This window comes from Maylandia zebra, linkage group LG20 (assembly GCF_041146795.1).
Source record: "Maylandia zebra isolate NMK-2024a linkage group LG20, Mzebra_GT3a, whole genome shotgun sequence".
NCBI classification, from domain to species: domain Eukaryota; kingdom Metazoa; phylum Chordata; class Actinopteri; order Cichliformes; family Cichlidae; genus Maylandia; species Maylandia zebra.
The window spans coordinates 5,846,281-5,873,269 of record NC_135186.1 but is presented as its reverse complement, the minus strand read 5'-3'; the positions used below and the strand labels follow the sequence as shown (position 1 = coordinate 5,873,269).

The following is a 26,989-nucleotide window of genomic DNA, read 5'->3' as shown; positions in this document are numbered from 1 at the left end:
AAAAGGTATTTTAAAAAAATAATAATAGAAAGATGAAGATCCAGTTTGCATTTTGGCAATTAGACTTTAAGTATAAAACAAAAACCAAGTACGTTCCTGCAGATCTGCATACAACATATAGTCATGTGAAAATGAAAGTTTTCACAAGACTCCATTCAATTATGTGGAAAAACTAAGCACACCCCTACTGCTTTCATAGGAATTCAGAGGGTAAGTAGCACCCTGGCATGGCACTTTATAAAACTGATATATCAGCAAGTAAAAACTGTTCTTTGGTCCTGACCTCTTGAGGTGGGCACTAACACAGTGCTGCAGTCTTCCCAGAAGCAGACATCCCAGCAAATTCACTCCAGACAGTTAGATCATGCAGTTTTATAGGAACTGCATAAAACAGAAGAGCCGCAATTTAGGTTCTGCAGGCCTCTGTTAGCATGTTAACGTAAAAAAATTAATGACAGCACAAATAGAAAAAGAGAAAAAGACTAACAACTATGTCTTGCTTGGAAGATTTGCCAAGAGCCTCTTTTCTCTAAAAAAAACATGGAAGTTCTGCTTAGGTTTGTAAACTTGCATCTGGACAAACCACAAGATTTTGGAAGAATGTCCTTTGAACAGACGAGACCAAAGTAGAGCTGTTTGGGCAGAACGCACAGGCGCCGTTTTTGGTGAAAACCAAACAAGGCGCCTGTGTATCAGCACAAACACCTCATACCAGCTGTCAAGCATGGTGTTAGAGGTTTGATGATTCGGACTTATTTTGCAGCCACATGAATTGGGCAACTTAAGTTGACCAAGAACAACTCTGTAGACCAAAATGTTCCAGAGCCAGAAGTGAGGCCATCTGTTCAACAGCTAAAGCTTGGCTTGTATCGCTTCACGGAGGAGGACAATGATCCAGTATTTAATGGTCCAGTCAAGGTCCAGGAGAGCTGTGCATAAACAAATGCCCACAAACCTCAATGAACTGAAGCAATGTTGTAAGGGAGAGGGGGACAAAATACTTCCAAAATGATGTGCGAGACTGATAAAGACAGGAAAATTATTGTTTGCGTATATTTTGGCGTCTGTTAAGTGCAGAGAAGATAGGAAAGCTAGGGAGAGATAACAAGGGGAGGTACACAGCAAATGGGATCAGGTCAGATTTGAACCCAGTTCTTTGTATTAGCCTTACAGCAGATGGGTCACCTGCTCAACCTAGTGAGCTAAACTGGCAGCCTCTCAAGTGACTACTTCAAGTTATTGCTGCCAAATGTGGTTCTAAAAGCTACTAAATCATGGGGTGTACTTAGTTTTTCATAGGACTGCATAGAGGGCTGTGAAAGCTTTATTTTCCGCATAACTGTATATCTTCAGTGGAGGTGTGTTATCAGTTGAGAGATCCAGCATTTAGAGGGAGTAAATGATATGCTGCTAAAAACGAGCTATTTCATACTCTACACATTCTGTAGAAAGCTACATAAAAATGATACGTAGGGTCTGCAATCTTCCTTTCTCTGTCTTGTTGTGAATGTGAACCAGGGCAGCATGCTTGATTGTTTGGACAATTTGTATGAATCAATGGGATGTCAACATGCCTAACAGTAGGTGTCACCTACATAAGCATCTGTTCAGTCATGTTTTTTTTTTCTCAAAATAATGTTTATCTAGTAGGTTAGCAGTAAGAATTTCTAGGTTAGCAAGAAATATTTTATTCCTGTTCTAGGAATTCAAACAGCGTTTGACCTTAAAACTATTCCCAAGTTATGTTAAGTACATTGACCTCCTTTACTGAGTATACATAAGAGTACATATTAGTGTTGAATGGTAGGCGGTGCCTGTTTTACTCATGTAAACTGATTAATCTCTAAGCTAGTCATCGCATAAATCAAATGATGCATTTTGACAGCTCATTTTGAGAGATTTCCCTGCTTGATTTGTTTTAATCAGCGAGGATTAACTTTACAGTGACCCGCCCCAAACCCCCTGCTCTAATAATTTTGCTACGCACATTCGCCACCTTCTTTGACTCCAAGTGATAATGAAGCACACACAGATGAGTTTCCAATCACACAGTCTGTCTTTTTGCATCAGCTCAAGAAAGTGGAACTCTGCACTGAAGCACAGCATCTGTGCTAAACCCTGTAATTCCCTTTGTTAACTCTTCCCAAAAGAGAGTGCTTATGCTATGTAGATGCAGGTAGCATCACTCCCTCTGGGCTTGCTTTCTCTTTGGGAGGATGAACTTGCTGCCTCATTGATTTGGATGTCGTATCATTTATCTCGGCTGTGGTGTGACATGATTTGCAGCAGACTTAACAGTCGTGCTACGCAATCTGCCTCCAAGACTGCTGAGTGCCAAAGGTTTGGAGAATGTGTGTATGTGGTTTCTCCTGAACAAGGACATCTTGCCACTCCCTCTTTCCCAACCCCCACTGTCCTATACCTGGTTTCCCAGAGCCAGCCTCTGCCCTTAAGGATTGATGGACTGGCTGTGTATGCCATTAGAAGAGAGCCACTGATTATAAAGCCGAGATGTGGAGGGAGCAGCTTGAAAAAAAAAAAAAGGCGAAGCTCAGTGAGGAATGAACGGTGATTGGGTAATACAGTGGGTGGCTTCTCTGGATTCCTGTGTAGATACAGTACTTTAGTTTATGCTACTACAGTGCATATTTTTTACAAGTGAGTGTGTAGATGCACATTGTTAACATAAAAGGCAGTTATATTGTGGGTACACTGTTCATTATACACTACACGAGGAAGCATAGAGAGTTTTTTTTTTTATTTTTTATTTTTTTTTAAAGCATGCAAAACGTATTTTATTTTATAAATGGTCTAGCAGCTGGAGGCATTTTCTACACGGTAAAAATTACCGAGCTTCTTGTGGCTAAGTAGATCTAAATATGTAAAAAGAAAAAAGAAAGATGTATGAACTCATGTTTCCTTACAGCCAGACCACTAACATGGACATCACCTAAATTAAATACGAAGTCCATAAACCCAACAGAGAAGTAACAGTGGGGTGTCACTTTTATTTTCCAAGAATCCTCACGCTATTAGCTGCAGGTGTGTCACCATGGTGAATTACCGGTCCCTCTGGACGGGTGACATCTAATAATAAGCACTGAGTGGTTTGCTGTTGTTGTTTGGTTTTTTTTTTTTGGGGGGGGGATTACCTCCAAAAAAGTGCCAGAAAACCATTAAGCTAGCAGCACAATCCAGTTTACTCCCTGAGGATTTCTTGCACACTTGAACAAAAGAAGAGACCTGAATTCATATTAATAGGCGAGAAAATGTTTCTCCTAAAACACTGCACAAACAGACAGGTTGTATTTGTTTTAGCAAAATAATATTTCATCTCAACTCTAAATTGATGTATTACAGAATTAAAAAATGAGTTAATAACTCAAATCTAACAATCAGTGAATTCAATTAATTGAAGTGTTGCCCATCCCTGCCTTTCATTTATATAATTTCTATTAATCTTTCTAGTATCTATGCAAATGTTTTCATATGTATTCTAGAAGGACATCTTTAAATGCTTTTAAGTACCACCGATGAAATTCAAGGTCAGTTTCTGTGTAGGCTGCAGGCCACATGCTACAATGCTGGAGTTTTTTTTTTTTCTGTTTAGACAACCTTTTAAGCATCTGTGGTCAATTTTTTTTCATGCCGCTAAATCACTGGTCTGTATGGAAACACATTACATTTGCAAATAAGGCCGTCAGTGCAAAGAAGTAAAGTCTGAACCCCTCCGGGGATGTTGCAAGAAATGCTTGAGAGGATGGTGCATTTCTTCCAGAGACAGCGACACCAGATTTGATTAAATTGAACTGGGCGACTAGGCCTCTTTACTTATTCAAGTAGGCAGGTCTGAGCTACATATTTAAATGCTACCTTGGTCTAAAACTTGAAAAACAGAGCCGTTGGCGGCATTCAATCCGCTGTCACAGGCAAACCTTATGTTTTTGGAAGTATTTCTTATCACAGTCTATTGTTTTGGTTAAAACCACAAGCATGAATTTAAAAATGTGGTTTTTTTTAGTACAGGATTGTGAAACTTCCTTGAGCTTCTTTGTTGCAAAAGAAAAAAAAATCCCAAATCCCAAAACAAGTTTCTTGCAGAGCTTTGATATTGTAAGCAAAAGAAGTGCTGATGACACTGTTTGCTGCTTTTGTCACTGATTTGTTCACACACTAGACTTATTTTTTCCCCAGTATACTCTGGAGGAAGGCAAACACTTGACGCTGTTAGCACATGCACAATTTCCTGACAGCATACTGTGCTTGAGAAGTGAAAGGAATCCACAAGCTGTCATTCCTGTGCTTCCCCTGCTCTGCTGTGACATATTTTTGAGACGCTATATTTGACAAATTTCTTCTGCCCATCTGCAAGTGAAGGATGGGCCTGTGGGCAACTAATGCCTGCCTGAAGACATCAGTTTTGGGGCGCTTCTAAATTGACAAGCTTTTTGAAAAACTGGCATGAAGACAAATGAACTCAGTCAGGTTGCAGTAAATGGCGCATTGTGGACATCATTTTGCCCTAGATGATCAGCCATCATGTGTTTTACTATCTGGCAATTTATCTGAGCTGCCCTGCTGCAGATGATGAGTGCTCGGACTGTCACGTTGTCTGCTTTTTGCTTCTTTTTGTTGGCGTGAAGTTAATACTCTGCAGTTTGAGACTTTTTTCAGCTGAGTGAGTTTGAAACGCTTGCAGTTGATCCAAGCATTCGCTAACACATTTGAGGTGCTCAGTAATGATTCCTGTGTGGACTGGAATGTAGCACAGAGGAAGTAGTCTCCAGAGATACAAAGACATGGTGAGTGAATTCTGTCTGTGTATGTGTACGTGGGACTGTGAAGATCGTGAGTTTGACTGTGTGAATTTTGCTTGTCTGTCTTGTGAAAGAAAAGAATTTCAATAACTGACTGATAAGCTAAATGCAGCTAATCTTATTGATACGTGCTGTGTTTTGGAACACATTTAAGCTGGCAGTGTTTCTTGTGCAGACAAAGCATATTTCATTTGAAGATAAGATCCTTTCTTTTTGGCAGTCAGCGCTACACTTAATCATAGATGTTAGATGTTTCTCATCTTTAATTTGTTAGCCAAAAAGAAAAAGTATTTCACAGACATGTCAAATGTGATTTTAAAAAAGAAACAACAAAAGAAGAAAAAAAAAACACAAAAAAACCCACAGAAATGCAGAAGCAAGAACAATTAAAGTCAACTGTCTTGGACCATATATAACATCTAATGCCGTAAGAGCTACCCTTGGAGGTATTACTGAAACTGAGTTATGGTTCCCAAATTATTTGAAATTTTACTTAGAGTTAACAGTTACGAGTCAGCCGGATAAAGATGTAGCTTCATCCTTATCAGAGGATAAGGATGAAGCTACATTCTGCAAATCAAATACATAAGGTCTATAAATCAGACTCACTTTGTATTGACAACAGTAAAATGCAAATAGTATGCAACTAAACTGAATCAAAACATCCCATAGCTAATGTTTTAAGGCAAATACCTAATAATATACTGTACCTTTATGAAGGTCAACAATTCTTACTGACATTATTCACCTTTAATGGTCATTAAAATAAATATTGTTACATATTTATGTTACCTGTTAAAGTTCATAACAGTACAATTAGAAAAAGGCTGGAAGATTTGCCAGGAAAAAGCTTCTTCCCTCTAAAAAGATCCTGGCAGCTAATCTTAGGTTTGCAAAGTTGCATCTGAAAAAACCACAAGACTTCTGGAACAATGCCATTTAGACAGAAGAGACCAAAATGTGCAGCTCTACGTTAGGAGAAACCCAAACATAGCGTATCAGTGCAAACACGTAATGATGAAACTGACAGCTAGACCGGCTGAAACCAGGTCATGCAACAGGGCAGTGATAACAAGCACAGCAGCAAATCTGCAACAGAGTGGCTCAAAAAGAAAAGAATCAAAGTGTTGCAATGACCCAGTCAAAGTCCAGACCTCAGCCTAATTGAAATGCTGTGATGGGACCTTAAGAGAGCTGTGCATAAACAAACCTCTGCAAACTTGCTGCTAAAGGGTTTTCTACTTGCTTTTGAAACTTGTCTTCGCCAGGCGACTAAAGACAGAAACATCAGAAGACTCATTTTAGACATTTTTAAGATTATTTTCTTTTTACACGACACTCTCAAGAGAAAGGGAATGAAAGGAAGTGTGAGATGGATTTGATGTGTTTATTATAGCAAAAACTCAAGTTACTACTAGCAGTGTAAAAAAAGTCATTATTAGTGACAAACCCATGGAGATCATTTTACCATTTTATACTTATGTTACCTGCAGAGCTGTGGAGCTGAAGGTAAAAGCACCTCATTCTTTTTAGTGTTTGGTTGACAGGTTTATTCTGACTTTCATCACTTTTATAATGATATACAATCCAGTTTACACTGCCTGCCTTGCATATAGCAAACGTGGTCATGAAACAGAGAGTTTTTACAGAACTTTGACAGCAAAAACTTGAAGCAATCATGTTTTGTTTTTTTTATCAGTTGCTTAAATTGTGGAGGAATTTTGGCCCACAATGTTACTTCAGTTAACGGAAGTTCGCAGACATCCATTTATGCACAGCTCTCTTAAGGTCCACCACAGCATTTGATTTAGGCTGAGGTCTGAATTTTGATTGGTCCGTTGCAACACTTACATCCTTTGGCAGATTTGTAGTTGTGCTTGGTTTCATTGTACTGTTGCATCACCAAAGTTTAGCCAAACTTCAGGTGTCAGATTCATCTAGAATAGTATACAGAGGAATTAATAGTTCAACAGCAACATGCTCATGTTCTGTGGCTGCAACAACAACAAAGCCCACATCATGACCCTTCTATCAGCAGAGGTTTGGGATAAAACAATTGTGAGACCTTGCTTCACCTTATCATGTGACCTGTTGAGATCACCTGAAGCGAGATGTGAGTGGTGTTTGAGGTGCCTGGGGAGGCAAACTGGATTGTAGATGGCAGACAGATGGTATTGTAAGAAACCCCTTCTATTCAAAGATTGCTGCTCACAGTAGACATAGATGGCCTCTTTAACTCTTCTTTCAAACCATCTGTCTCCTCTGTCGATTTTTGGGCACAATTGAATGAGGCAAGGTCTCACAGTGCTTTTACCCGAAACCTCTGCTGATAATGATCCATGCTTTTTTTCACGCTTTGACTCATGTGATGCAGCACATAATCAATAGTGGGTCAACGACCCCCCTAAGGGACAGCTCCCACTTAGGTTTAAATACCTGGGACTCTCCAACATTTGGTTTTAGGACTAAAGAAGCTTCTCAGATGAGGGGTGAAACATCTTCAAGAAACTTGAAGATGTTCAGTCGCTTTCTTTCCAAGCTCCTTAGATTATGTCCAGACATTTCCACCACTTTCATTGTTCCAGATGTTCCAAACCTAAGCCATACTGCCATGTTCTTTTTAGAGCAGGGGTGGGCAATTCCCGGCCTCGAGGGCCGGTGTCCTGCAGGTTTTAGATCTCACCTTGGGTCAACACACCTGAATCACATGATTAGTTTGTTACCAGGCCTCTGGAGAACTGCAGGACATGTTGAGGAGCTAATTTAGTCATTTAAATCAGCTGTGTTGGTTCAAGGACACATCTAAAACCTGCAGGTCCTTGAGGCCTGGAGTTGCCCACCCCTGTTTTAGAGAGAAGAGGTTTTTATCCTGGTAACCATTCCAAACAACACATACTTGTGTTTTTGTACACCGTATTGATCATGTGACTTCATGGTGATGGTGTAGGATCAAGCAAATAAGGCCCCACCCACACAGGCCTAGTGTGGGTGGGGCTTCTGTGGTGCATGACCATCTGACAGCATGTGGATCATGACTAGTATTACAAAGGTGCAACATACTTTACGGCAACATTTCTCTATTTCTGTCTTGCGCTGCACATTTTCAAGTTTTACTACAAGTACAAGCACAGTAGTTAGTGAGTATTTGTAAACAAACATGAAGCACTACAATTCAGACACCAGGAGGTTTTTGACACTGTACCTTCTATTGATGTGATTTCACTCAATAAGAGCCAGCAACCTCTAGGAACCACAAGCACCCATTTGGCAAATACAAAATTTTTCCTTGCAGCTGGTGGTTGTATTGTCCAATATGTATTACATAAGCATATCATGCTCTGACCTCTGCCAAAACATCTACTTTTATAGATGTGTTCACATTCGTTAATGATCATTTTAATTAGCAGCTCCTGGCTGCCTCTTACCCTCTCAGTTCCTATGAAAGCAGTAAGGGTGTAGAACTGCTCAGAGTCATGTGAAAACTTTCTTTTCCGCATGAAAAGAAAAATGGTGAAGATAATGAGGCATGTCAGTATCTGACAAGATCAGTAGTACAGCACTTTGGGCCTCTGCAACCTTAGTTAGTTGTAGGTGCAGTTGTTTGGTTAGCCTAGAAAAACATCTGCATCACACCCACTTCCACAGACGTGTACTACAGTGCCCACATAATGCGAGTTTAATAGATAACTGTGGAAGCAGAGAGGAAGAGCTGTCTGGGATTATTTTAGTTGTCTGACTCAAACAAATGCTAAAATCTGCAGAACAGTGATATCTGTGAGTACTAGCGTACAGTACATTAGTTATATAACCAACATAAGCACTTTTCCATATTCACTGATTTTCTGTTTTCTTTCAGATTAATTCAGTCACATGCTGTCCAGTAAATGTTAAAGTATAAATACCACAAATTATAAATAATAAAAGGTATTTCTGTAAAGACACAAGTTATGTAAATGCAACTATTTTTGGAGGCCCTCAGTCCTGAACAATGTTTTCTGAGCTTCTGAGCTTCACCTGCGACATACTGTCATAGTTCACAAAGACGTTCCCTGATGCTCGCTGTTTGAAGTTCAAGGACCAAAGAGCCCCAGATGATTTTGCAGAGAAAGACCTTTAAAAGGAGTCTGTGTGAAGATGCTGACTGTCATTGGATTTTTGTGTGTAAGAAACAGCAACGGCTCACACCTCACACACATCTCAGCCTCCATCATCTCACTCACACAGATGATTAGGTGTGCGGAGACCAGAACTGATGTGGACTTGCAGTGATTGAATCATAAAGTGACCCAAATGAAAAAATTGATTGGCCTCACAATCATGATGTGTGTGAAATGAGCGGCCTAAAGTCTCTGACACTGATCTATTAGGATTCCTCTCAAGCTCGCTTGTGATTCACAGACACATTGTTCTGACAGCTGCCTCATGGGGATGACATTCACACTGAGTGCGTGTATTACAGTGGGCAGATCTGATTGGCTCACGTGAGTGGATGTACAAGTTGGATTACATTAGAAATAGATGTGAGAGTAAAACAATGGACTTGGGGATTTGAATCGTCTTCAGTTTGTTTCTGAGTACAAAACAGCAATTGAATCTTTTTTTAAAGAAGATTGTATTTCTAATAAGAAATGTCTAAGAAGCTCATCAAATAACCCTGAAGCCTCCTATTTGATTTGGAGGTGTTTGTTACATGTCATCCACCTTTCTGTCCCATATTTCCTGCCTGCACTGTCTGAACAGAATTTTTTGTTTTGTTATTTATCTGCCCGCTATGTGTATTTATGTCTGACTCTGACGTCAAGGCTTTGCATTAATATAAGTTTTACAAGGCAAATTTCACAAATATTGTAGAAAATACGTAAATCTGAACAATGATGTTGTTACCCATTAGCTATATTAAAGTTGTGTTGTGTTAACCTTGCTCACAACAAGGTTAACACGAAGAGATGACCCACACTTATACTTCGAACCAGTTTAGAAGCGCAGTGAGCTTACAGAAGTGTCTTTGGACCGGACCGTGGAAATAAAGCTGGAACTCACCGAGAACAAGTTTGAAATCAAAACCTTCCTGCTATGAGTGAAAATGCTGCCCTAATGAGAATACATTTTGTAACCAATTATATTATTATTCATTAAATAAACTAATTTAAAAACCTGCAGGCCCTTGAAAGTTGTGGAGATTCACTGCATAGAGCGTGTGACATCTGCAGCCGTCCAAGAGCCAGACTGCACTCCTCTTTGATCTGGCTTGATTATGCAGCGTGAGACTGACCTATCATGAAAGCTGAGATGTGCTGTGTTCGAGACTCCAGAATTGTAAACACAGAAGTGTCATCAGGCAGCTGGTTGAGGGAAAAAATGCAAATTAGTTCCCCCACCTCTTTTTTTTTTTTTTCTTTTTTTTTCAAGAAAAAAATGCTACTGTACTGTAATACTACCACCACTTTAATGGTTTGCAAACACTTTGCTGGCCATTATAGGACCAAATATACTTCTCTTCTGCACCTTTATACTATTTATCAGTGCTTCACATGCCTCTTTTTCACTAATCCCTATTTTTATTTACTCTACTATAACTATACTAGTAATGAATATTAACTGCTGCATATTCTGGAGTTTCTTAAGTGGGAATTGTTACATTACAGAGTAATGTATGCACTCCTTGCTTGCAACTGCCATCTTGAGATTGAAAAATTCCAGCGCAGTACTTCAAGATAAAGTATATAAAGGGTCATCACTAATAACTCGGCAATTATCATCATGTATGTTTGAGGACAGGGGAAAAGAGGGACATTGTTAAAACTCGGCACTGATACTGGCCCGTCGCAGTCCAAATTAGCTCAGCTTAAGAACTTAAACAGCTCGTATTTCTGTAGAAATTTTCCAATTTAATCTTCAAATTTTACCCTGAATCTAAAGCTCACATAAACCCATGACCCCGTCCTCACCTTTCAGAGAAAAGCTATAGTCTCCCTCAGGGCTTTATCTTACCTAATTCATTCTTCTTATCTGTAACACCCAATCTGAATATGAGCCATTTTCCTGTACGTCACGTGGAGAAAAAGCACTGTGCAGGAGTCAAACTGGGTATAGCACTGGTCACCTTCAAATGACAAGCTCCATCTGTCTGTAGCTCTCCCGGATATTGTAGCAGCAGTCTTGTATGTTAACTCATCTCTTTTCCTCTTTCTGGTCTCTTTTGCCTCATAACCTTTTTTCTTTGCTACTTTGTCCTGTCTCATCGTCAGACTGATATCAGTGTCCTCTTTCCCTCCTTTCACCTTATTTTCTTTCTCATTCTCCTATCACAGTGTGTCTGTTGTCCTGTGTGTTGCTGCGGGACTCTCTGGTTGATGTAATTTATGCTATCTCCTTTGCTAGCATGAGAAGGAGCGTCCTGAAGCCAAACGCTCTTCATGCAGAGTGCTCCTGTGGGAGGCTGTGAGCCAGCACTGACTGAGCTGCCCCTTTTTTATTTTTTCTCCTCCCCGTCAAGATCTCTCTGCACACAATCCAATAACCATACACATTAAAAACAATGGTCATTCTCTGCAGCCGTAAAGGATAATTAAAGATACCAAACATAGTAGCTGTCAGCTGCACAGGAAGTTGAAATGGATGCCTGTGGTTGTTCATTACACCAAAGTCCAGCTTAAGTGAAGATTCAGAATGCTCTGTGCAGTTTTGCTTACATGTCATGAGTGAAATCCATCAGGACTCTATAGGCAGTTTGGGATTTTAATAGCAGTGAACACTTCACACTAGTTTTTGGAGCATGAAGAGATTTGATGTTGACAGAACATGTTTATGTGTGGTTGCAGGACTGTAATCCATTTCTATGACAACAGAGAAGGCTTTGGCTGGGGAAATGAAGACTGCGATGGAGGGTGACGCCAGGAGAACCAATCAGGTGGGAGCACAGCTGTAGATCATTTTATTCAAGCCTCTCAATCACTCAGGGGCCTTCCGGCTTTCTCGTTGATATGCAAGGCAGTGAGCCCATCCTGCCCGTGCCACTAACTTAACATCTTAGAGCAGCGGCTCACACGACATGCATTTGATGACTGCCTCATATGATCAAATAATTTAAGTCTTTTTTTAAGGGCAAGACTAAAAATTCAAACAGTTAAATAAAAGACAAAATGCAAATTTTAAGCTCACTCACTGAGAGATAGGATTCTCCCTCTCCCAGGTTCCAGAGGACCAGGGGGATATGGACGATAACTCAGAGAAGACCCCCAGCAAAGCCTCCAAATCCCCCCAGAAAAGCTCCAAGCGGCCCAAGACTGTCCCTGTCAAAGTCACCCTACTTGACGGCTCTGACTATGAAACCGCAGTTGAGGTATGCTACTTAATTTTTATTACTGAGAAGAAAATGATACATCAGGGGGAGAAAAACCAAGCAAATCAAATTAAAAAGAAGCCTAAATGGTAAAAATCTTTCTTTACTCAGCTTTGGTTGGTGTATCAATAGAAGCAAAACAATAATTTAGTAATGAACAAAAACACGGTGGAAAAAAATCAAGACGCACATGAAGCATCTCACTTACAAATGACTCAGCCTTTCCTTTATGGAACAGATCAACTAAAAGCATCAGATTTGTAGGAAGAGATAACGAGATTGGTAATGACATTATCTGATGTTGTCCTTGCTTTAACATACAGCGTAGCAGTCTGACTGTCTGACTACACAGTCTGCCTTCAAATGCAACGATTCCCGTATTTTGGCTAAGCTGTTGTTGTTGACTCTTAATGCAGATTTGTCATAGTAGCAAAGAGGGTTCTCATACCTGCCCTTAATAGTAGTGACCTTGCTCTACTGGAATGTATCACACTCCTGTTACTTCATTTCTGCCATTTTTGCTTATTGGTGATTATCACAAATGAAAATGCTCCCACCCTCCTCTCTACTCTAAATTCTTTCTATTTTACTTAAGTCCAGAGTACTTTACTTTGATGGGCTATTTACTGCTACATATGACCTTGCTGTTGCGGTGCTCTCAGGTATTATTTGATAGGTACAAAGTTATTATCTTTTAAACTCATCTTTTCACCTTCACAGTGAAAGACACTGCTTCCTTCCTAAACTCTTAAGTATGTGTTTCACCAGCAGTAATTCTTCAAAATATGCAGAAAACGGATCAGAAAAACGCCATTTTAAAAGGTTGCTTTGCAGCGCCGTTGACATGCAGTGTGGCTGTTTTGCCGTGCTTGAAAACACACGTGCATGCATGATTTTTGCTGTGCAAATTATATTTTTATATATATTTAAAAAGCTAGTGTTGAAAAAGAGCTCTTGACTCAGCAGACCACACTACGTTACACCTCCATAGGATTTAGTCTCCCTTGGTAATACGTGCTACTGAGTCAGGAAATGCAGCACTGTTGCTATTCTCGCTGAGAGAAGGAGGAGACGGATGGATGGAGGTGAGACAAGCTCCGCATTGTGGGGGACAAGGCTTCCGTAAATCGTGACTCAGTAGCCTTATGTGTTGGTAAATAGATGATTCTAACTCAGTGGATCCCCATCTATTTGAATTTCACATGCTTGTCATGATCAAGTGTTGCAGAAAATTAATCTGCTCGCTGACTAAACTGACTTCTGAAGGGTGTCAGAGGAGGTATTTTACACCAGCGGGAAACCCTGGGCAGGAATCACAAAGCTGTTTGGAGCCCCACTGGCACCTGCTGCTGATCGAGTGTGTTGCGGCTGGGAACGAGGTTCCTGTCACCCTCAGTCATGTCAACTGCATTCCTTTTAAAGCTTACTGCCTCCCACCTGACCTCACATATTTTACTTAAGAGAGCCAACGAGCAGAGAAATCTGTCAGAAATCCCGGTGTGGCACACACACACATAGATTTAACTCCAGCTTAACCCGTCCATCTTTCCTTCTGTCTTAGTTACGTGCATGCATACGCACACACACACATTTCTTCAGGTCATCTGGGCTGTGACACTAGAGTTAGTGGGCTTTGACAGGAAATCCATGCAGGTGACAAATGAGCGCTCTTATGTTTGACCGGGGAGAAAATGGAATGGGAGAAGGAAAGAGGAGGAGGAAAAGATGAAGAGTGGGGTGGGAAGTGTATAAAAAAGATGGAGAGGAGATAGATACTGAGGGTGCTGGTTGTATTGTTATATGGATAGGAGTGTGTGTATCTGTGTGTTAGCAGTGCATAAAAGGCAAACAGGGACAGAATGATGAATGCTGGGAGACTTCTTCTGTAATTAGAGTCACGATGTCCACCAAGCAAACCGACCGTGATAATAAAAAATAAAAAAAACAGAGAAATAAAAGGGAAGCAATTTTAACTTCCTATTCATAGTGATGTTGACTAAGCTCAGTTATATAGTTCTGCTTTAACCAAAGCTGTACTATTAAAGCAAGAACTCCACCACCCGCTTATAACACTTCACTGCCTTCAAGATCTCAAAGCCATCTCAAACAGCTAGGTTTTGGAATAAAAATCCAGTTTTACTCAGATTTTAACCACTTAAAATTCCGCTATACAGAATACTCTCTGCTGTTCCAACCCAACAAATACTGTTAATTTTCACGGTCAACTGCATGAGATTGTGAGTTTGAAAAGCTGCTCAGGGATTGCTTTCCTGTACTCGGTGCAGTCTCTGCTGACATTTCAAGAGCTCATGCTGCTCAGATTTGCCTTGTTTTTGCATTATCTGAATGACTGCAATATTTTTAAAAAGTCTTCCATTCAATTATCCCATACTTCCACTGTAGAAATGTAGTTCTTGTTCACATTAGCAAAACTAAACTCTCATCCAAATCACTTCAATTCAATTCAATTTTTTATAACGCCAAATCACAACAACAGTAGCCTCAAGGCTGCCTGTATCATAAGGTAAAGACCATACAATAACACAAAGAAAACACAAAACCCCCCAACATAATATGACCTCCTATGAGCAAGTGCTTTGGTCTCAGGGAGGGGTGGCCGGTTGGGGGTGAACCAGACGTTTCTAACTTCAGAAAAGTCTGGTATAAACTGTACACCTATAGTTCAGAGTTTTCGGAAAAGAGCAACTCCAAAAAGAACCATCAGCTCATGAATGTGAGGTTCATGTGGTTGACTCGGTCAAACCAAATAAAATATTCATGACAGTAGGATCAAGCTCTGCCCCCTTTAGGAAAGCTGAAAGCTCATCTGCAGTGTATTCTCCATCGTTTCTTCTAACATGCAGCATGACACAGCCCCTCACTTGCTCTTCTAGACAGGTTGGAGTGAACTGTGGGTGGATGTCACCCACATCCACCTTTTCTCTTACCACACTCTGCATTATTAACTAATTCAGTAACAGTAAATGATGAGTAACCTTTCAGAGCTTCAAAGATATCATAGCAGCAAGAACCAAAACAAAATTGGACTTTACTTTGGTTCTTGCTCAGGTAATTTATGCAGCTGCACAGCAGCCTTGCTTAGAAGTATGAGCAGTAGTGCAGGAACAGTCATTTTAGAGATGGGTAGACTTTACAGCACACAGGAGGCTCTGGAAGTGATCGTGCACTATGAGTGTGAAGATGGCACCTCATCCTCTTCTGAGGACTCTGAGGCTGACATCGAGGAGGCTTCAGAGGTAGAAACTTTGGATGGTATTTACAGGCTAAAAAAGGAATCAGTTCAAATCTGCAGGGTGCTGCAATGTTAAGGCAGTGTGACTTTTGCATGGTTAGAAAGAGAAGTGCTGACAGCACCATGTGGGAAACCTATATGCAAAGACCACAGTCTGTCCATTTGCACCTTCTCCTGTATCTCAGCTGGAGACCCTCTTCTTTAAAAGGGGTATAATCTAAAAACTATAATTAATAGTTGCTATTTATATTTCCGGCTGAAGTAGTCTTAAACAACTGTGTGATTTAACCTCCTACGACCTGGCATCCACATATGTGGACATCACATTGTGGGTTGTCTAGACCACAATACTAAATTTTGCTCTGCAAAGGCCTGATATCTTCTTCTCAGAAACTACATCAGGTAAAAAGATAATTCTTTGTTCTTACATTCAGGTCCCAATCAGCCCAAATAGCAAAGAGAAATTAAAAATGCATGCCATGAAAAAATTCAAGTCTCAGCAGGTTAAAGTGGGAAAAAATATTACTATATAATACTTTTAAAGTATTGTGAGAAGGTGGCATTTTTGGGAGGTAGGACCTCAAATATCAATTTTTGAAAAAAAAAAATCTGACACTGTACAAAAAATAAAAATGCATGAAAATTAATGTTGCTGACAATCACTGACCCATCTGAGGGCCTAATAAAAATAACAATTAAAGTTAAAAAATAATTACTATATAATATTTTGTATATTTTGGCAGTAAGGTTGAGGGTGAATTGTGGAAATTCACTTTGCATGTTTGAAAGTTCTCACATGTGATATTTGTTCAAATAAGCTGTTATATTCACAAACAAGAATTGTGTACATGTGTTTGTTACAACAAAATGTTACATGCTGAATTAGGTTACATAACTGCTGGCAGCGTGATGGTGCAGCAGATACACTGTTTCCTCACAAAGAGAAGATCCTGGGTTCGAGGCTGGTTAAAGACTTTTCTGTATGTACGCAAAAAAAAAATCTTGCTTGTGTTCTCTCTGTGCCTGCATTGGTTCACTCCGAGTACTCCGGTTTCTTTGCCTTCCTGCCAAAGACAAACATGTTATGTTAACTGATGATGGTAAAATAGATAGATATGCACAAGTGGCCTGTTTAGGATGGACTCGACCTATGACATCTGGAATAATCTCCAGCCTCCCCCCAAACTGAAATTGGATAAGTGGAAGGAAATGGATGAATAATATTTAATTGTGCTCTTTGCTTCCCAGTTCAGCCGTATAGATTCCTTGGTGATTGTTAGAGCAATTTCAGTGCGATATAATGTGGGGGGACCACAGAATGCAGTAAGAGAAAGTTGGCGAGTGATGTTTTCACTGAAGTGCTCTATAAGGGTGCATAACCAGAGAACTGGAAATGATTATCTGTATTCGTGATGGAGCTGAAAAAATGTCTGAATCCTGTCTTTAGCAGTTTTTGTTCATACCTTGTGGGGGAGAAAAGAGAAGTCTGTGACTTTGTGACTTTGTAGTAACCCGCAGTGTTTTACCACTTGCTTGAACTTGAAAGACTTTCAAATACTTTCAATCTATATTATTTTGTTGCACTCACTCCACCCTCCTTCCAGGATCTTAAGGTGCAAAAATTACTTTTTATAATATTTGGCACTTTTCAAACAGTTTTATAATCTTGGCTGTGCGGCACGAAAACACTTCCACTGGAATAGTTGGAAAAATGAGCATCCAAATGGGAAAATTCATGCGAATGCCCACTCAAGTAAGAAAAACAAGATTAGAAAACTCTGAGAAGTGAGTCATACAGAAAAACATGGCAGATGGAAGGGAGTAGTTAGTTGATAGTAGGAAAATATTGATTAATGGTGCACATACTGCACAAATCATTTTTTTGCTAACATGATATTAAGTTGTAACTTTTAGCTAATGCCCACACAAAGTGTTTAGTTATTACTGTAGATTTGCTAGTGGTTATAACGTGGAAACAGCCGACAACCCAAGCAGTAAAATACAACACTAATCAAAACCTGAGAATCTATGATGCCTTGCATCGGCTGTTAGTACTATTAGCCACACAGCAACCACGCTATTTATCAGAAAATTTGGACTGATTGGATACACTGACTGGCGTTAGCTGAGGTGAAACCTAGTTATTTAGTCACTTGTGTTAGCCTCTACCCATCAGTCGCCCATCAATTGCATAATGCACAATATATAGTTAAGAGCTGGTGTCTGTTTGTAAAGCTCTACAAAGGAAATTTAGCACAGAGCATGTAGCCCCATGGCAATGACACCATGCTTAAGCAGAATGCTGACTGGGTAAAAAGTTGTGTGGAAAATAAAAGGGAATGACAGTGAAGTGTACCATCAAGAGAAGGAAGCATGGAAAATACATAAAAGTTTTTTTTATTTTATTTTTTTTTATGTTTCCCTGTGAAACCGTGACTGGAGTAGACACGTTCCTTACTTTCAACACTTAGTTTCACTTCAGCTCACAGAAGTTTCACCTGATTAGAAGACTATTCCACATATGGGGAATGCATGGTCCACATATTTTCACCACTGCCCACTAATGATAGCACACAGCTACAACAAAAGCTCTCTGCAGCACCTATGGACTACCAACGCACTGCCATGCTGCTCGCTTAACATTAAGTATACACTTTAAATGACTGTGTTATAAAAACTTTGTTTTACATGACAAATAAAAAAGCTATAGTAACATGTTTTTCCTGTGAGGCTGTTACATTAACTTCTCTTTTACTGTTCTGCCAGTTGATTTCATGACCTTTGTTGGCACAAATTTTGCACTACAATACTGAAAATCACATTAATAGAGCATCTATTTGCCATTTCTTAGAACCACACATAATTTTAAATGTCATTTTATGCTAATAAATGGTAGTGGTGTTTTACTGGAAAAGTCTATTCTTCTTAAGACAGAAAACAAACAGAGCGTTGTAAAAATCAGTAGCGATAGCTGAAGCTATACCAACTCTGGCCACATCTTTACCATTTCCCTTCAGCTTTTTGATTCCACAGTTCAATGGATTTTCTTTCTCCTTGCCAGCCATTAACCCATTCACCCAAACATGTTGCTCTTCGTGCTGTTTGCATGGGTGAAGCAATCAGCAAAGGGGATCTCTAGGATTAAGCTAAATGGCTGCTAACACAGAAAGGCCACAGAACTAGCTACAGAGATGTGATTGGATCCAATTGGAACGACAACAAAATCTCATCAAGAGCATCTGAATTGATCGCCATGCTTGGGGGGACCACCTGAGGTGTCGCAATTTCATTTTGTTGGGAAATCAAATATATGCACTAGCCGCCGCCCCTCTATCCCCCCCCCCCCCCCCCAAAAAATAAATAAATAAATCTCACTGACAGCACCCTCTGCCTGTTAATCAGTGTAACGGTCTTTTGCATTTGATGTTTTGTTAAGGAAGAAATCCATACGAAGGAAATTCAAAGGCAAGAAACAGAAATAGCACAAAGACAAAAGGCTCTTGAAGCTAAGCGCAGAGAAGTAGAGCGACTTGAGACTGTAAAAAAGCTGAATGCAGCAAAGGCTCGACAGCGGGTGTATGAACAAAGTGAATGTTCAGATGAAGAAATATACAACCTACTTCACCACAGATCTGACAAGAAAAGTGAAGTCAAGTCTGAAAACAATGACCAGCATATGAAACGGTGTTCCTCGCCACAAAATGTGACACCGCAACGAGAAGTGAGCACAGAATATCTGGTCAAAGCATTTGCAGTGTTTCTTAATGCAAGTCGTCTTCCGGTACCAGAGCCAACAATATTCAGCGGCGACCCTATCAGATATAATGATTGGAAAATTTCCTTTCAGACTCTGATCGACAGGAAAAATATACCAGTTGAAGAGAAGACTTATTACCTGAGGAAATGTATAAGTGGACCTGCAAGGAAGGCAATAGAAGGCTACTTCCCGCTTGGCACAGAGTCTGCATACTATACAGTTCTCGAAGAGAGGTATGGCAATCCCTTCCTCATAGCAAAGGCCTTCAGAGACAAACTTGACGCATGGCCTAAGACAAGCTCTAAAGGCAGTATGGAACTTCAAGCATTTGCTGACTTCCTTTGCTGCTGTAAGACAGCCATGTCACAAATGACGGGGCTTGAAGTGCTCAATGACTGCAATGAAAACCAAAAAATGCTTGCAAAACTTCCAGATTGGCTGACTTCAAGGTGGAACAGAAAGGTTACAGAAGTGCAAGAAGAGACTCACACCTTTCCAAGCTTCAGCCAATTTGTAGATTTCATCTCACGGGAAGCCATAATTGCCTGTAATCCCATAAATTCTCTCTTTGCTCTGAAGCCAAGTGAAACTGAAGGGGCAAAAACAACAAGGAACAGAGGCAATGGAGCAAAGGTGCTAGCAACTAACTCAAATGAAAGGACTGTTAGTGCTAGTTGCATGTACTGTGAAAGGTCGGGTCACAGCCTACTTAAGTGTAGAAGGTTCATAAATGTGAGCATTGTTGAGAGACTAAAGTTTGCTCAAGACAAGAAGTTGTGTTTTGGCTGTCTGAACTCTGGTCATCGCTCCAAGGATTGTGAAAGCAGAGAAACCTGTGACACATGTAATAAAAGACATCCAACATGTCTTCATGACAATCGCACTAAGGAAGAGAAAACAAGGAGAAATCAAACCAAGAACAGTGACAGGACAAGACAAACGAACTCGGATGTCTCACAAGACAACAGTGTCACACCAACAACAAGTGAAGCAACTTCTAACAGAGTCACGCAGAATGTCGACGACACTCACACATCTTCCATTATTCCAGTACGGGTGTCAATCAAAGGTGAGCCAGAGCATGAAATTCTTGTGTACGCGCTCCTTGATACACAGAGCGATACAACCTTTATTCTTGAAGAAACGGCACAAGCTCTGCATATCAAAGGTGAATCGACTCAGCTAAAGCTCACTACCATGTCTTCAAGAAACACAGTTGTGGCCTGTCGCAAGCTCGCAGGTTTACAAGTCAGAGGGTTCTACTCAAATAAGACCATTTCCCTACCAGTAACATATTCCAGAGACTTTATTCCCGCAAACCGAGATCACATTCCATCGCCTACAACAGCTAAGGTATGGCCTCATCTTGAATGCATTGCAAGTGAGATCGCTCCACTACAAAGCTGTGATGTTGGTCTGCTGATTGGGTACAACTGCCCCCAAGCACTTGTTCCTCGTGAGGTTGTGTCTGGAAGGGAAAACCAGCCGTCCGCCCAAAGAACTGATCTGGGATGGTGTATTGTGGGTTATGGCAACCCATGTTTCGATTATGGAGATGCCTTCGGAATAAGTCACCAAGTCATTGTGAAGCAAGTGGTGCCTGACATTCAGCCTTCTTCAAACCTCACTAACAAGGTTCACTATGTCTACAGAACTTAAATAAAGGAAATGATCTCTCCCACAGAGGTCCTAAAGATGTTGGAGTCTGATTTTGTTGAGAAAGCACCAGAAGACACAAAGGTCTCTCAAGAAGATCTCAAATTTCTAACAAAGATGAAGACCGGCATTAGGCTCAAGGAGGATGGTCATTTTGAAATGCCACTCCCATTCAAGAGTTAAAGGCTGAACCTGCCGAACAACAAGGCATGTGCTATTCATCGCCTCAAATGTTTAGAAAAAAGGCTCAAGAGTAACAAGCAGTACTACATGGACTATAAGAAATTCATGGATGAGATCCTAGCCCATGGAGATCCTGAAAAAGTCCCAGAGCAAGATATTGACAAGACACCAGTTTGGTACATCCCACACCATGGTGTGTATCATCCACAAAAACCCGGAATGATTCGTGTTGTCTTTGATGCCTCTGCCAGGTTCCAAGGCACTTCACTAAATGACCATCTCCTGACTGGTCCAGAGCTAACAAACACCTTGCTCGGAGTCTTGTGTCGCTTCCGAAGCGGCCCAGTGGCTTTCATGTGTGACATCGAACGCATGTTCCACCAATTTCATGTGCATGCTTGCGACCAAGATTACCTACGGTTCTTGTGGTGGGAGAACGGTGACCTTGAAACTCCATTCACTGTCTACAGGATGAAGGTACACCTATTTGGAGCAGCATCTTCTCCAGGTTGCGCCAACTATGGCCTCAAGCATCTTGCAGCTGAAGGGGAAGGAAGTTTTGATGAAGAAACCATCAAGCTCATCAAAACCAACTTCTATGTTGATGACGGACTAGCAAGTGTTGACACTGAAGATCAGGCAATACAGCTGGTTAATGAAGCACGCAAACTCTGCAGCATGGGCAAACTTTGGTTGCACAAGTTCATCTCAAACAGCACCCAAGTTCTAGCTTCGCTTCCGAAGGAAGAATGCGCTGCAGCTCCCAAAGATCTAGATGTGGCACTCTGTGAAGTACATATGGAAAGAGCACTTGGTGTACAATGGTGTGTGGCATCAGATCAATTTCAGTTCAGAGTAGTTGTTAAGGAAAAACCACTCACCAGAAGAGGAGTATTGGCCACAGTCGCCTCTGTGTTCGATCCACTTGGGTTTGTGTCACCTTTCATTCTGCTGGGAAAGCAGATCTTGCAACAAATGTGTCGAGATAAACTCAGCTTAGATGATAACTTACCTGACAGACTTCGACCTCAGTGGGAGTCTTGGTTGCGTGACCTGGGAAACCTTGCAGACATAAAGGTTCACAGATGCTACATTCCTTCGAACTTCAAGGCACAGCACTACAAACTTCATCATTTTTCTGATGCAAATGCATCTGGATATGGAATGTGCACTTACCTCAGAGCAGTAAGCACAACTGGTGAAGTCCACTGCTCATTGGTGATGGGAAGCTCAAGAGTTCCACCAACCAAAGTCACAACTATACCTCGGCTTGAGTTGTCGGCGGCCGTTGTTGCTGTGCGCACTGGTGACATGCTGAAAAAGGAATTGGAAATGGAAATTTCAGAAGAAAGGTATTGGACTGACTCGAAGGTGGTACTCGGATACCTCAGCAATGAAGCCAGAAGATTTCATGTGTTTGTTGCAAACCGTGAAATTAAGGTGGGAGAGTTATCAACCAGTGACCTGGAGGTTAAGAAGGTTCAAGTCCACAAGATACAAGTGGAGGAACAAAGGTCCTTGTTAGATCGCCTACACAAGTTTTCCAACTGGTTGAGAATGATTAAGGCAATTGCTAGACTCAAGCGGTATGTGAAAGGAGCAAAGGATCACAAGAATAGATCACACAACATCAGTAGCCTACAAGAGAGAAAGGAAGCAGAGTTAACAATCATAGAGATGGTTCAAGAAACAGCCTTTGCTCAGCAAATAAAAACCTTGCAACACCATGATGTGATGCAGATGAAAGACAAGGTTAACAAGTTAAACAAGTTATGTCAATTTCTTGATGACCAAGGCATTCTTCGGGTAGGCGGACGCTTAACACATGCAGCTTTGCACCCCAATGTCAAGCATCCTGCGATCCTGCCAAGAGGCAGTCACGTGTCGGCATTACTGGTCAAACATTATCACAAGAAGACATACCATCAAGGACGAGGGATCACCATGAATGAACTTTGAGCTAAAAGATTCTGGATTCTTGGATGCAGCAAGATTGTGTCATCTTACATCTATAAATGTGTAAAATGCAGAAGGTTCAGAAGGCGCACAGAGCAGCAGAAGATGGCAGACCTCCCAGAGGATCGGATGGAGACCACACCACCATTCACCTACTGTGGGATGGACTGCTTTGGTCCTTTTTATGTCAAAGAAGGCCGCAAGGAGATAAAGCGTTATGGTTTGCTAATCACTTGCATGTGCTCCAGAGCAGTGCATCTTGAAATGCTTGACGATCTCTCTACAGATTCCCTCATCAACTCCTTACGTGCATTCATAGCCATCAGAGGTACAGTTCAATAGATAAGATGCGATCCAGGCACGAATTTTGTCGGCACTAGAAATGAGTTTATTGGAGCATTTAAGGAAATAGATCAAGCCAAGCTAGGGAAACTGGACTGCGAGTTTCTCATGAACACCCCAGCATCTAGTCACATGGGTGGTGTCTGGGAAAGACAAATTCGCCCCATAAGAAGTGTTCTCATGTCCATTCTGGAACAATCAGCCAAACAACTCGACAGCTCCTCTTTGAGGACATTCCTGTATGAAGTCATGGCAGTGATTAATAGCAGACCATTGACTACTGACCAACTATGTGATCCATCAAACCCAGAACCTTTAACGCCGAATCACATACTAACCATAAAGTCCACAATCATCTCTCCACCTCCAGGAAGGTTTGTGAAAGAGGATCTTTATCTCCATAAGAGATGGTGTCGTGTTCAATTACTTGCCAACACTTTCTGGACAAGGTGGAAAAAGGAGTATTTGTTAAATCTTCAAGGCAGACAGAAGTGGACCAAAGAGCACAGAAATGCTAAGATCAATGATGGTGTCCTCCTGAAGGATGAGATAACTCCACGCAACCAGTAGAAGTTGGCAAGGATCAATGAAGTGTATCCTGGAAAGGATGGAAAAGTGAGGAAGGTGAAATTGCTGCTGAGTGATCCAACCCTGGATAGAGCAGGAAAACGTACCTCCAAACCTGTGCACCTGGAAAGACCCATTCAGAAAACAGTCATTCTGATGGAAGCGGAAGAAGATTCTCCACCGCACTCTGCTTAAAGGATAATTCATGATAGTTCATTCAAAAGCCGTTCGTTAGTTCATAGGCAATACTTTATTCTTTAAAATCACAAGTGATTGGTGGGAGTGTGACGGTCTTTTGCATTTGATGTTTGTTAAGCTGTATGTCTGGATTTTGTTCTTTTGCACCCTCTGGTGGTGAACTGTGTAGGGTACAGTTTTGCTGTTTGGGTCTCCTCCTAGACACTTTTTCTTTTGCTAGCGCACATGGTGTCTGCATGCTGCAGTTCACAGTTAGCTCCACACATGGAGAAAATATCGTTCAAAGAGTAGAAATAATTGAGAAAGAAAATGGAGGATAAGGCAATAAGGCCATAAAGGACTATTTAGCACCTCCTAGGTTTGTGTGTTTTAAATGTTTTATTTTCTGTAATTAAGGACTTTTGATTGATTGGCACTAAGTAAAAGAGCACATTTTAATGTGATGTTTTGTTTATTGTTTGTCCGTGAGCAGTTCTTACGGGTTGCCAAGACCAGAATAAACCCTGTTCTATAACTACATCGTGTGTACGTCAATCCTTGGTGCTACAATCAGCATTATTCTTTCTGCTTCAGCCATGGCAGCCTCAGTGCAGCAAGATCTAAATTATTATTTATTTGACTGGCAGAGAGGCAGATTAGCTTCCAATGGTTAATTCATTCCCCTTCTTAATTTTTTAAAAGTTGGCCTGATGGCACTGCCAGTTTTTTTCACAAGAGCCGAGCTAAGGTTCGTGGTGGCCTTGTAGTAACCAGAGATAGAGAACGTGTGAGGGCACCCGCGCTATTACTTCTGTTTCCATGGTAACAGCTGCTTGGTTGCTTTAGGAGCCAGGTTTCCCTAGGAGATGAAGCTGGTGTGTGTTTGTGCATTCGTTAGTGTGTGTATGTGTGCACATGTCCGTGCATGTGTGTGAAAAAGGCGTTTTTGCCAAGGCCGTCTGTGCAACCCGCAGAGGCCCTGATTTCAGCCCCGAAGGGCTGGATAGAAAATAGGTGTGGTCTGGTGTAACGCCACTGATGTGAAACGCTCTTCCTTCCCTTATAAAGGCATAAAGACTATACAGGAGCTCCTCCCACTCAGCAGAGGGGAGGACAGGCAGGGAGCGTCTCTCAGACCACAGTTGGGGTGGATTTTATGTCACTGATAATTCAGACTCCTTATCATTATCATCATCATCGTTTATTTATATAGCACTTTAAAAACACACAAGGCTGACCAAAGTGACTCCTTAGTGTAATGAAACAAGGACAAAGATGTTGCATTAAATGATATCTACTTTTAACAGATTCTCAAGTGCTTATCTTTTTTAGAATCACAAATGTCTCATTACAGTTTTACAGATTGTACATTTTGCTTACACTTTCTGAATCGTAGTTTAGATATTGATTGGAGAGCAAGTTGGGCTGTGCAGTAAAGGATTCCTGATGCAATCATATCAGTAACATGTGCAAATGATATGGGATCCAAAGTAACATTTATGTGTTTTACTCTGGCCTGTAGTGCCATTTATCTGTCTATATTGTTTGCGCGTGGGTGCACCAGTTTTGGAGCTTTTGGCTGCAGAGTAACCAGGTCATGATTTCTGGAAAGAAATACTGATACTTAGTTTTTGTGGCTTTTTTGGCTCCTTAAGCACCACAAGTTCTGTTATATTCAAGAGATGGCTGACATGTCTGCTCCCCAAATTGCTCACATTGGGCAACTCACAACACACTCGCAAAACATATATCTAATTTTGTCCTCCAGTTCAGCTGTCTCTTCAAACTCTAACCAGCAGATGCCACCTTAGTCTTCCACATCTTTAAAAAAAACGGTGTTTTTACACTTTTGTGTGTTTGTTTGTTTGTTTTTACACACACACACGTGTAAATGTGTGTATGAATGGGTGCATGACTGGTTGTGTAAAGCGCTTTGGGGTCTTTAGGGACTAGTAAGGCGCTATACAAATACAGGCCATTTACCATTTATCCTCTTCCTTTTGTCTTTTGCAGTATTTGCTGCTCATACAACTTGGGCCTGCACCTTTATGCTGTCCCACTTACTATGTGTTCTTGTGTGTGTGTGTGTGTGTGTGTGTGTGTGTGTGTGTGTGTGTGTGTGTGTGTGTGTGTGTGTGTGTGTGTGTGTGTGTGTGTGTGTGTGTGTGTGTGTGTGTGCGCAACAGAAATTTGCCAAGGGCCAGACTCTGTTGGACATGGTGTGTGGCCATCTGAACCTGCTGGAGAGGGACTACTTTGGCTTGACTTTCCAGGACACAGACAACACCAAGGTCAGACACACAAACACACACCCACCCACACAGATATGCATAGATGGGCACAGCAGGACATCTTACTTGTGCGTTTATTTATTCACTTTTACAGTTTTACATGTGTAACTGAAACTCTGTAATGATCGCCAGATGCAGCTGCAGTTAAATGAAATGCAGACTTCATACACACACACATGCACGTGTACACTGGGTGTTTATTACACACTTTATTTCCTAAAGTTTGAGCTGGTGATTTTTGATAGAAAGACTAACTTTAAATAGAAACCCCCCCATTTCTGGTTTCTCCACAGTCTTCTGCTATTGTCAAGCTATTATACTGAGCTTTAATGTCATTTAATTACATTTTCATTACCACAGTGACCGTTAATTTGGGGGTTTAATTTGGGCTTTTTTGTGGATAGTTTTCAAGTGTTTTTTTTGTGGTTGCTTTTTATGGAGTATTTACTGTTTTATTTGGGTTTTTGTCACTGACTTCAGAAGAAATGTCAGCCAGTCCTTTAGTCCATTTAACTCCTGCTTCAATGGTTTTTCCAGGTGTTATAAAGCAGTGAACCTCTGGCTGCCCTTTTAACTTTGCTTAACCACTTACAGCCTGAAAGTGGCACACATGGCCTTTAATATTTTAGAATGTGATTAGATAGTATG

At 40.9% G+C, this 26,989-nt stretch overlaps 1 protein-coding gene across 4 annotated transcripts in view; it reads left to right on the top strand.

Moving 5' to 3' along the window:
* The window catches only part of si:dkey-178k16.1 (band 4.1-like protein 1), a 47,835-nt gene that overhangs the window by 4,084 nt on the left and 16,762 nt on the right, over positions 1-26,989 (top strand). For all 4 annotated transcript variants that reach the window (XM_076878202.1, XM_076878200.1, XM_004554162.4 and 1 more), the window contains exons 2-4: positions 11,639-11,727; positions 12,010-12,159; positions 26,237-26,341. In XM_076878202.1, coding sequence (XP_076734317.1) covers positions 11,656-11,727; positions 12,010-12,159; positions 26,237-26,341 — 327 coding nt within the window. In that variant the 5' untranslated portion in view covers positions 11,639-11,655. The remainder of the gene's footprint in view (positions 1-11,638; positions 11,728-12,009; positions 12,160-26,236; positions 26,342-26,989) is intronic.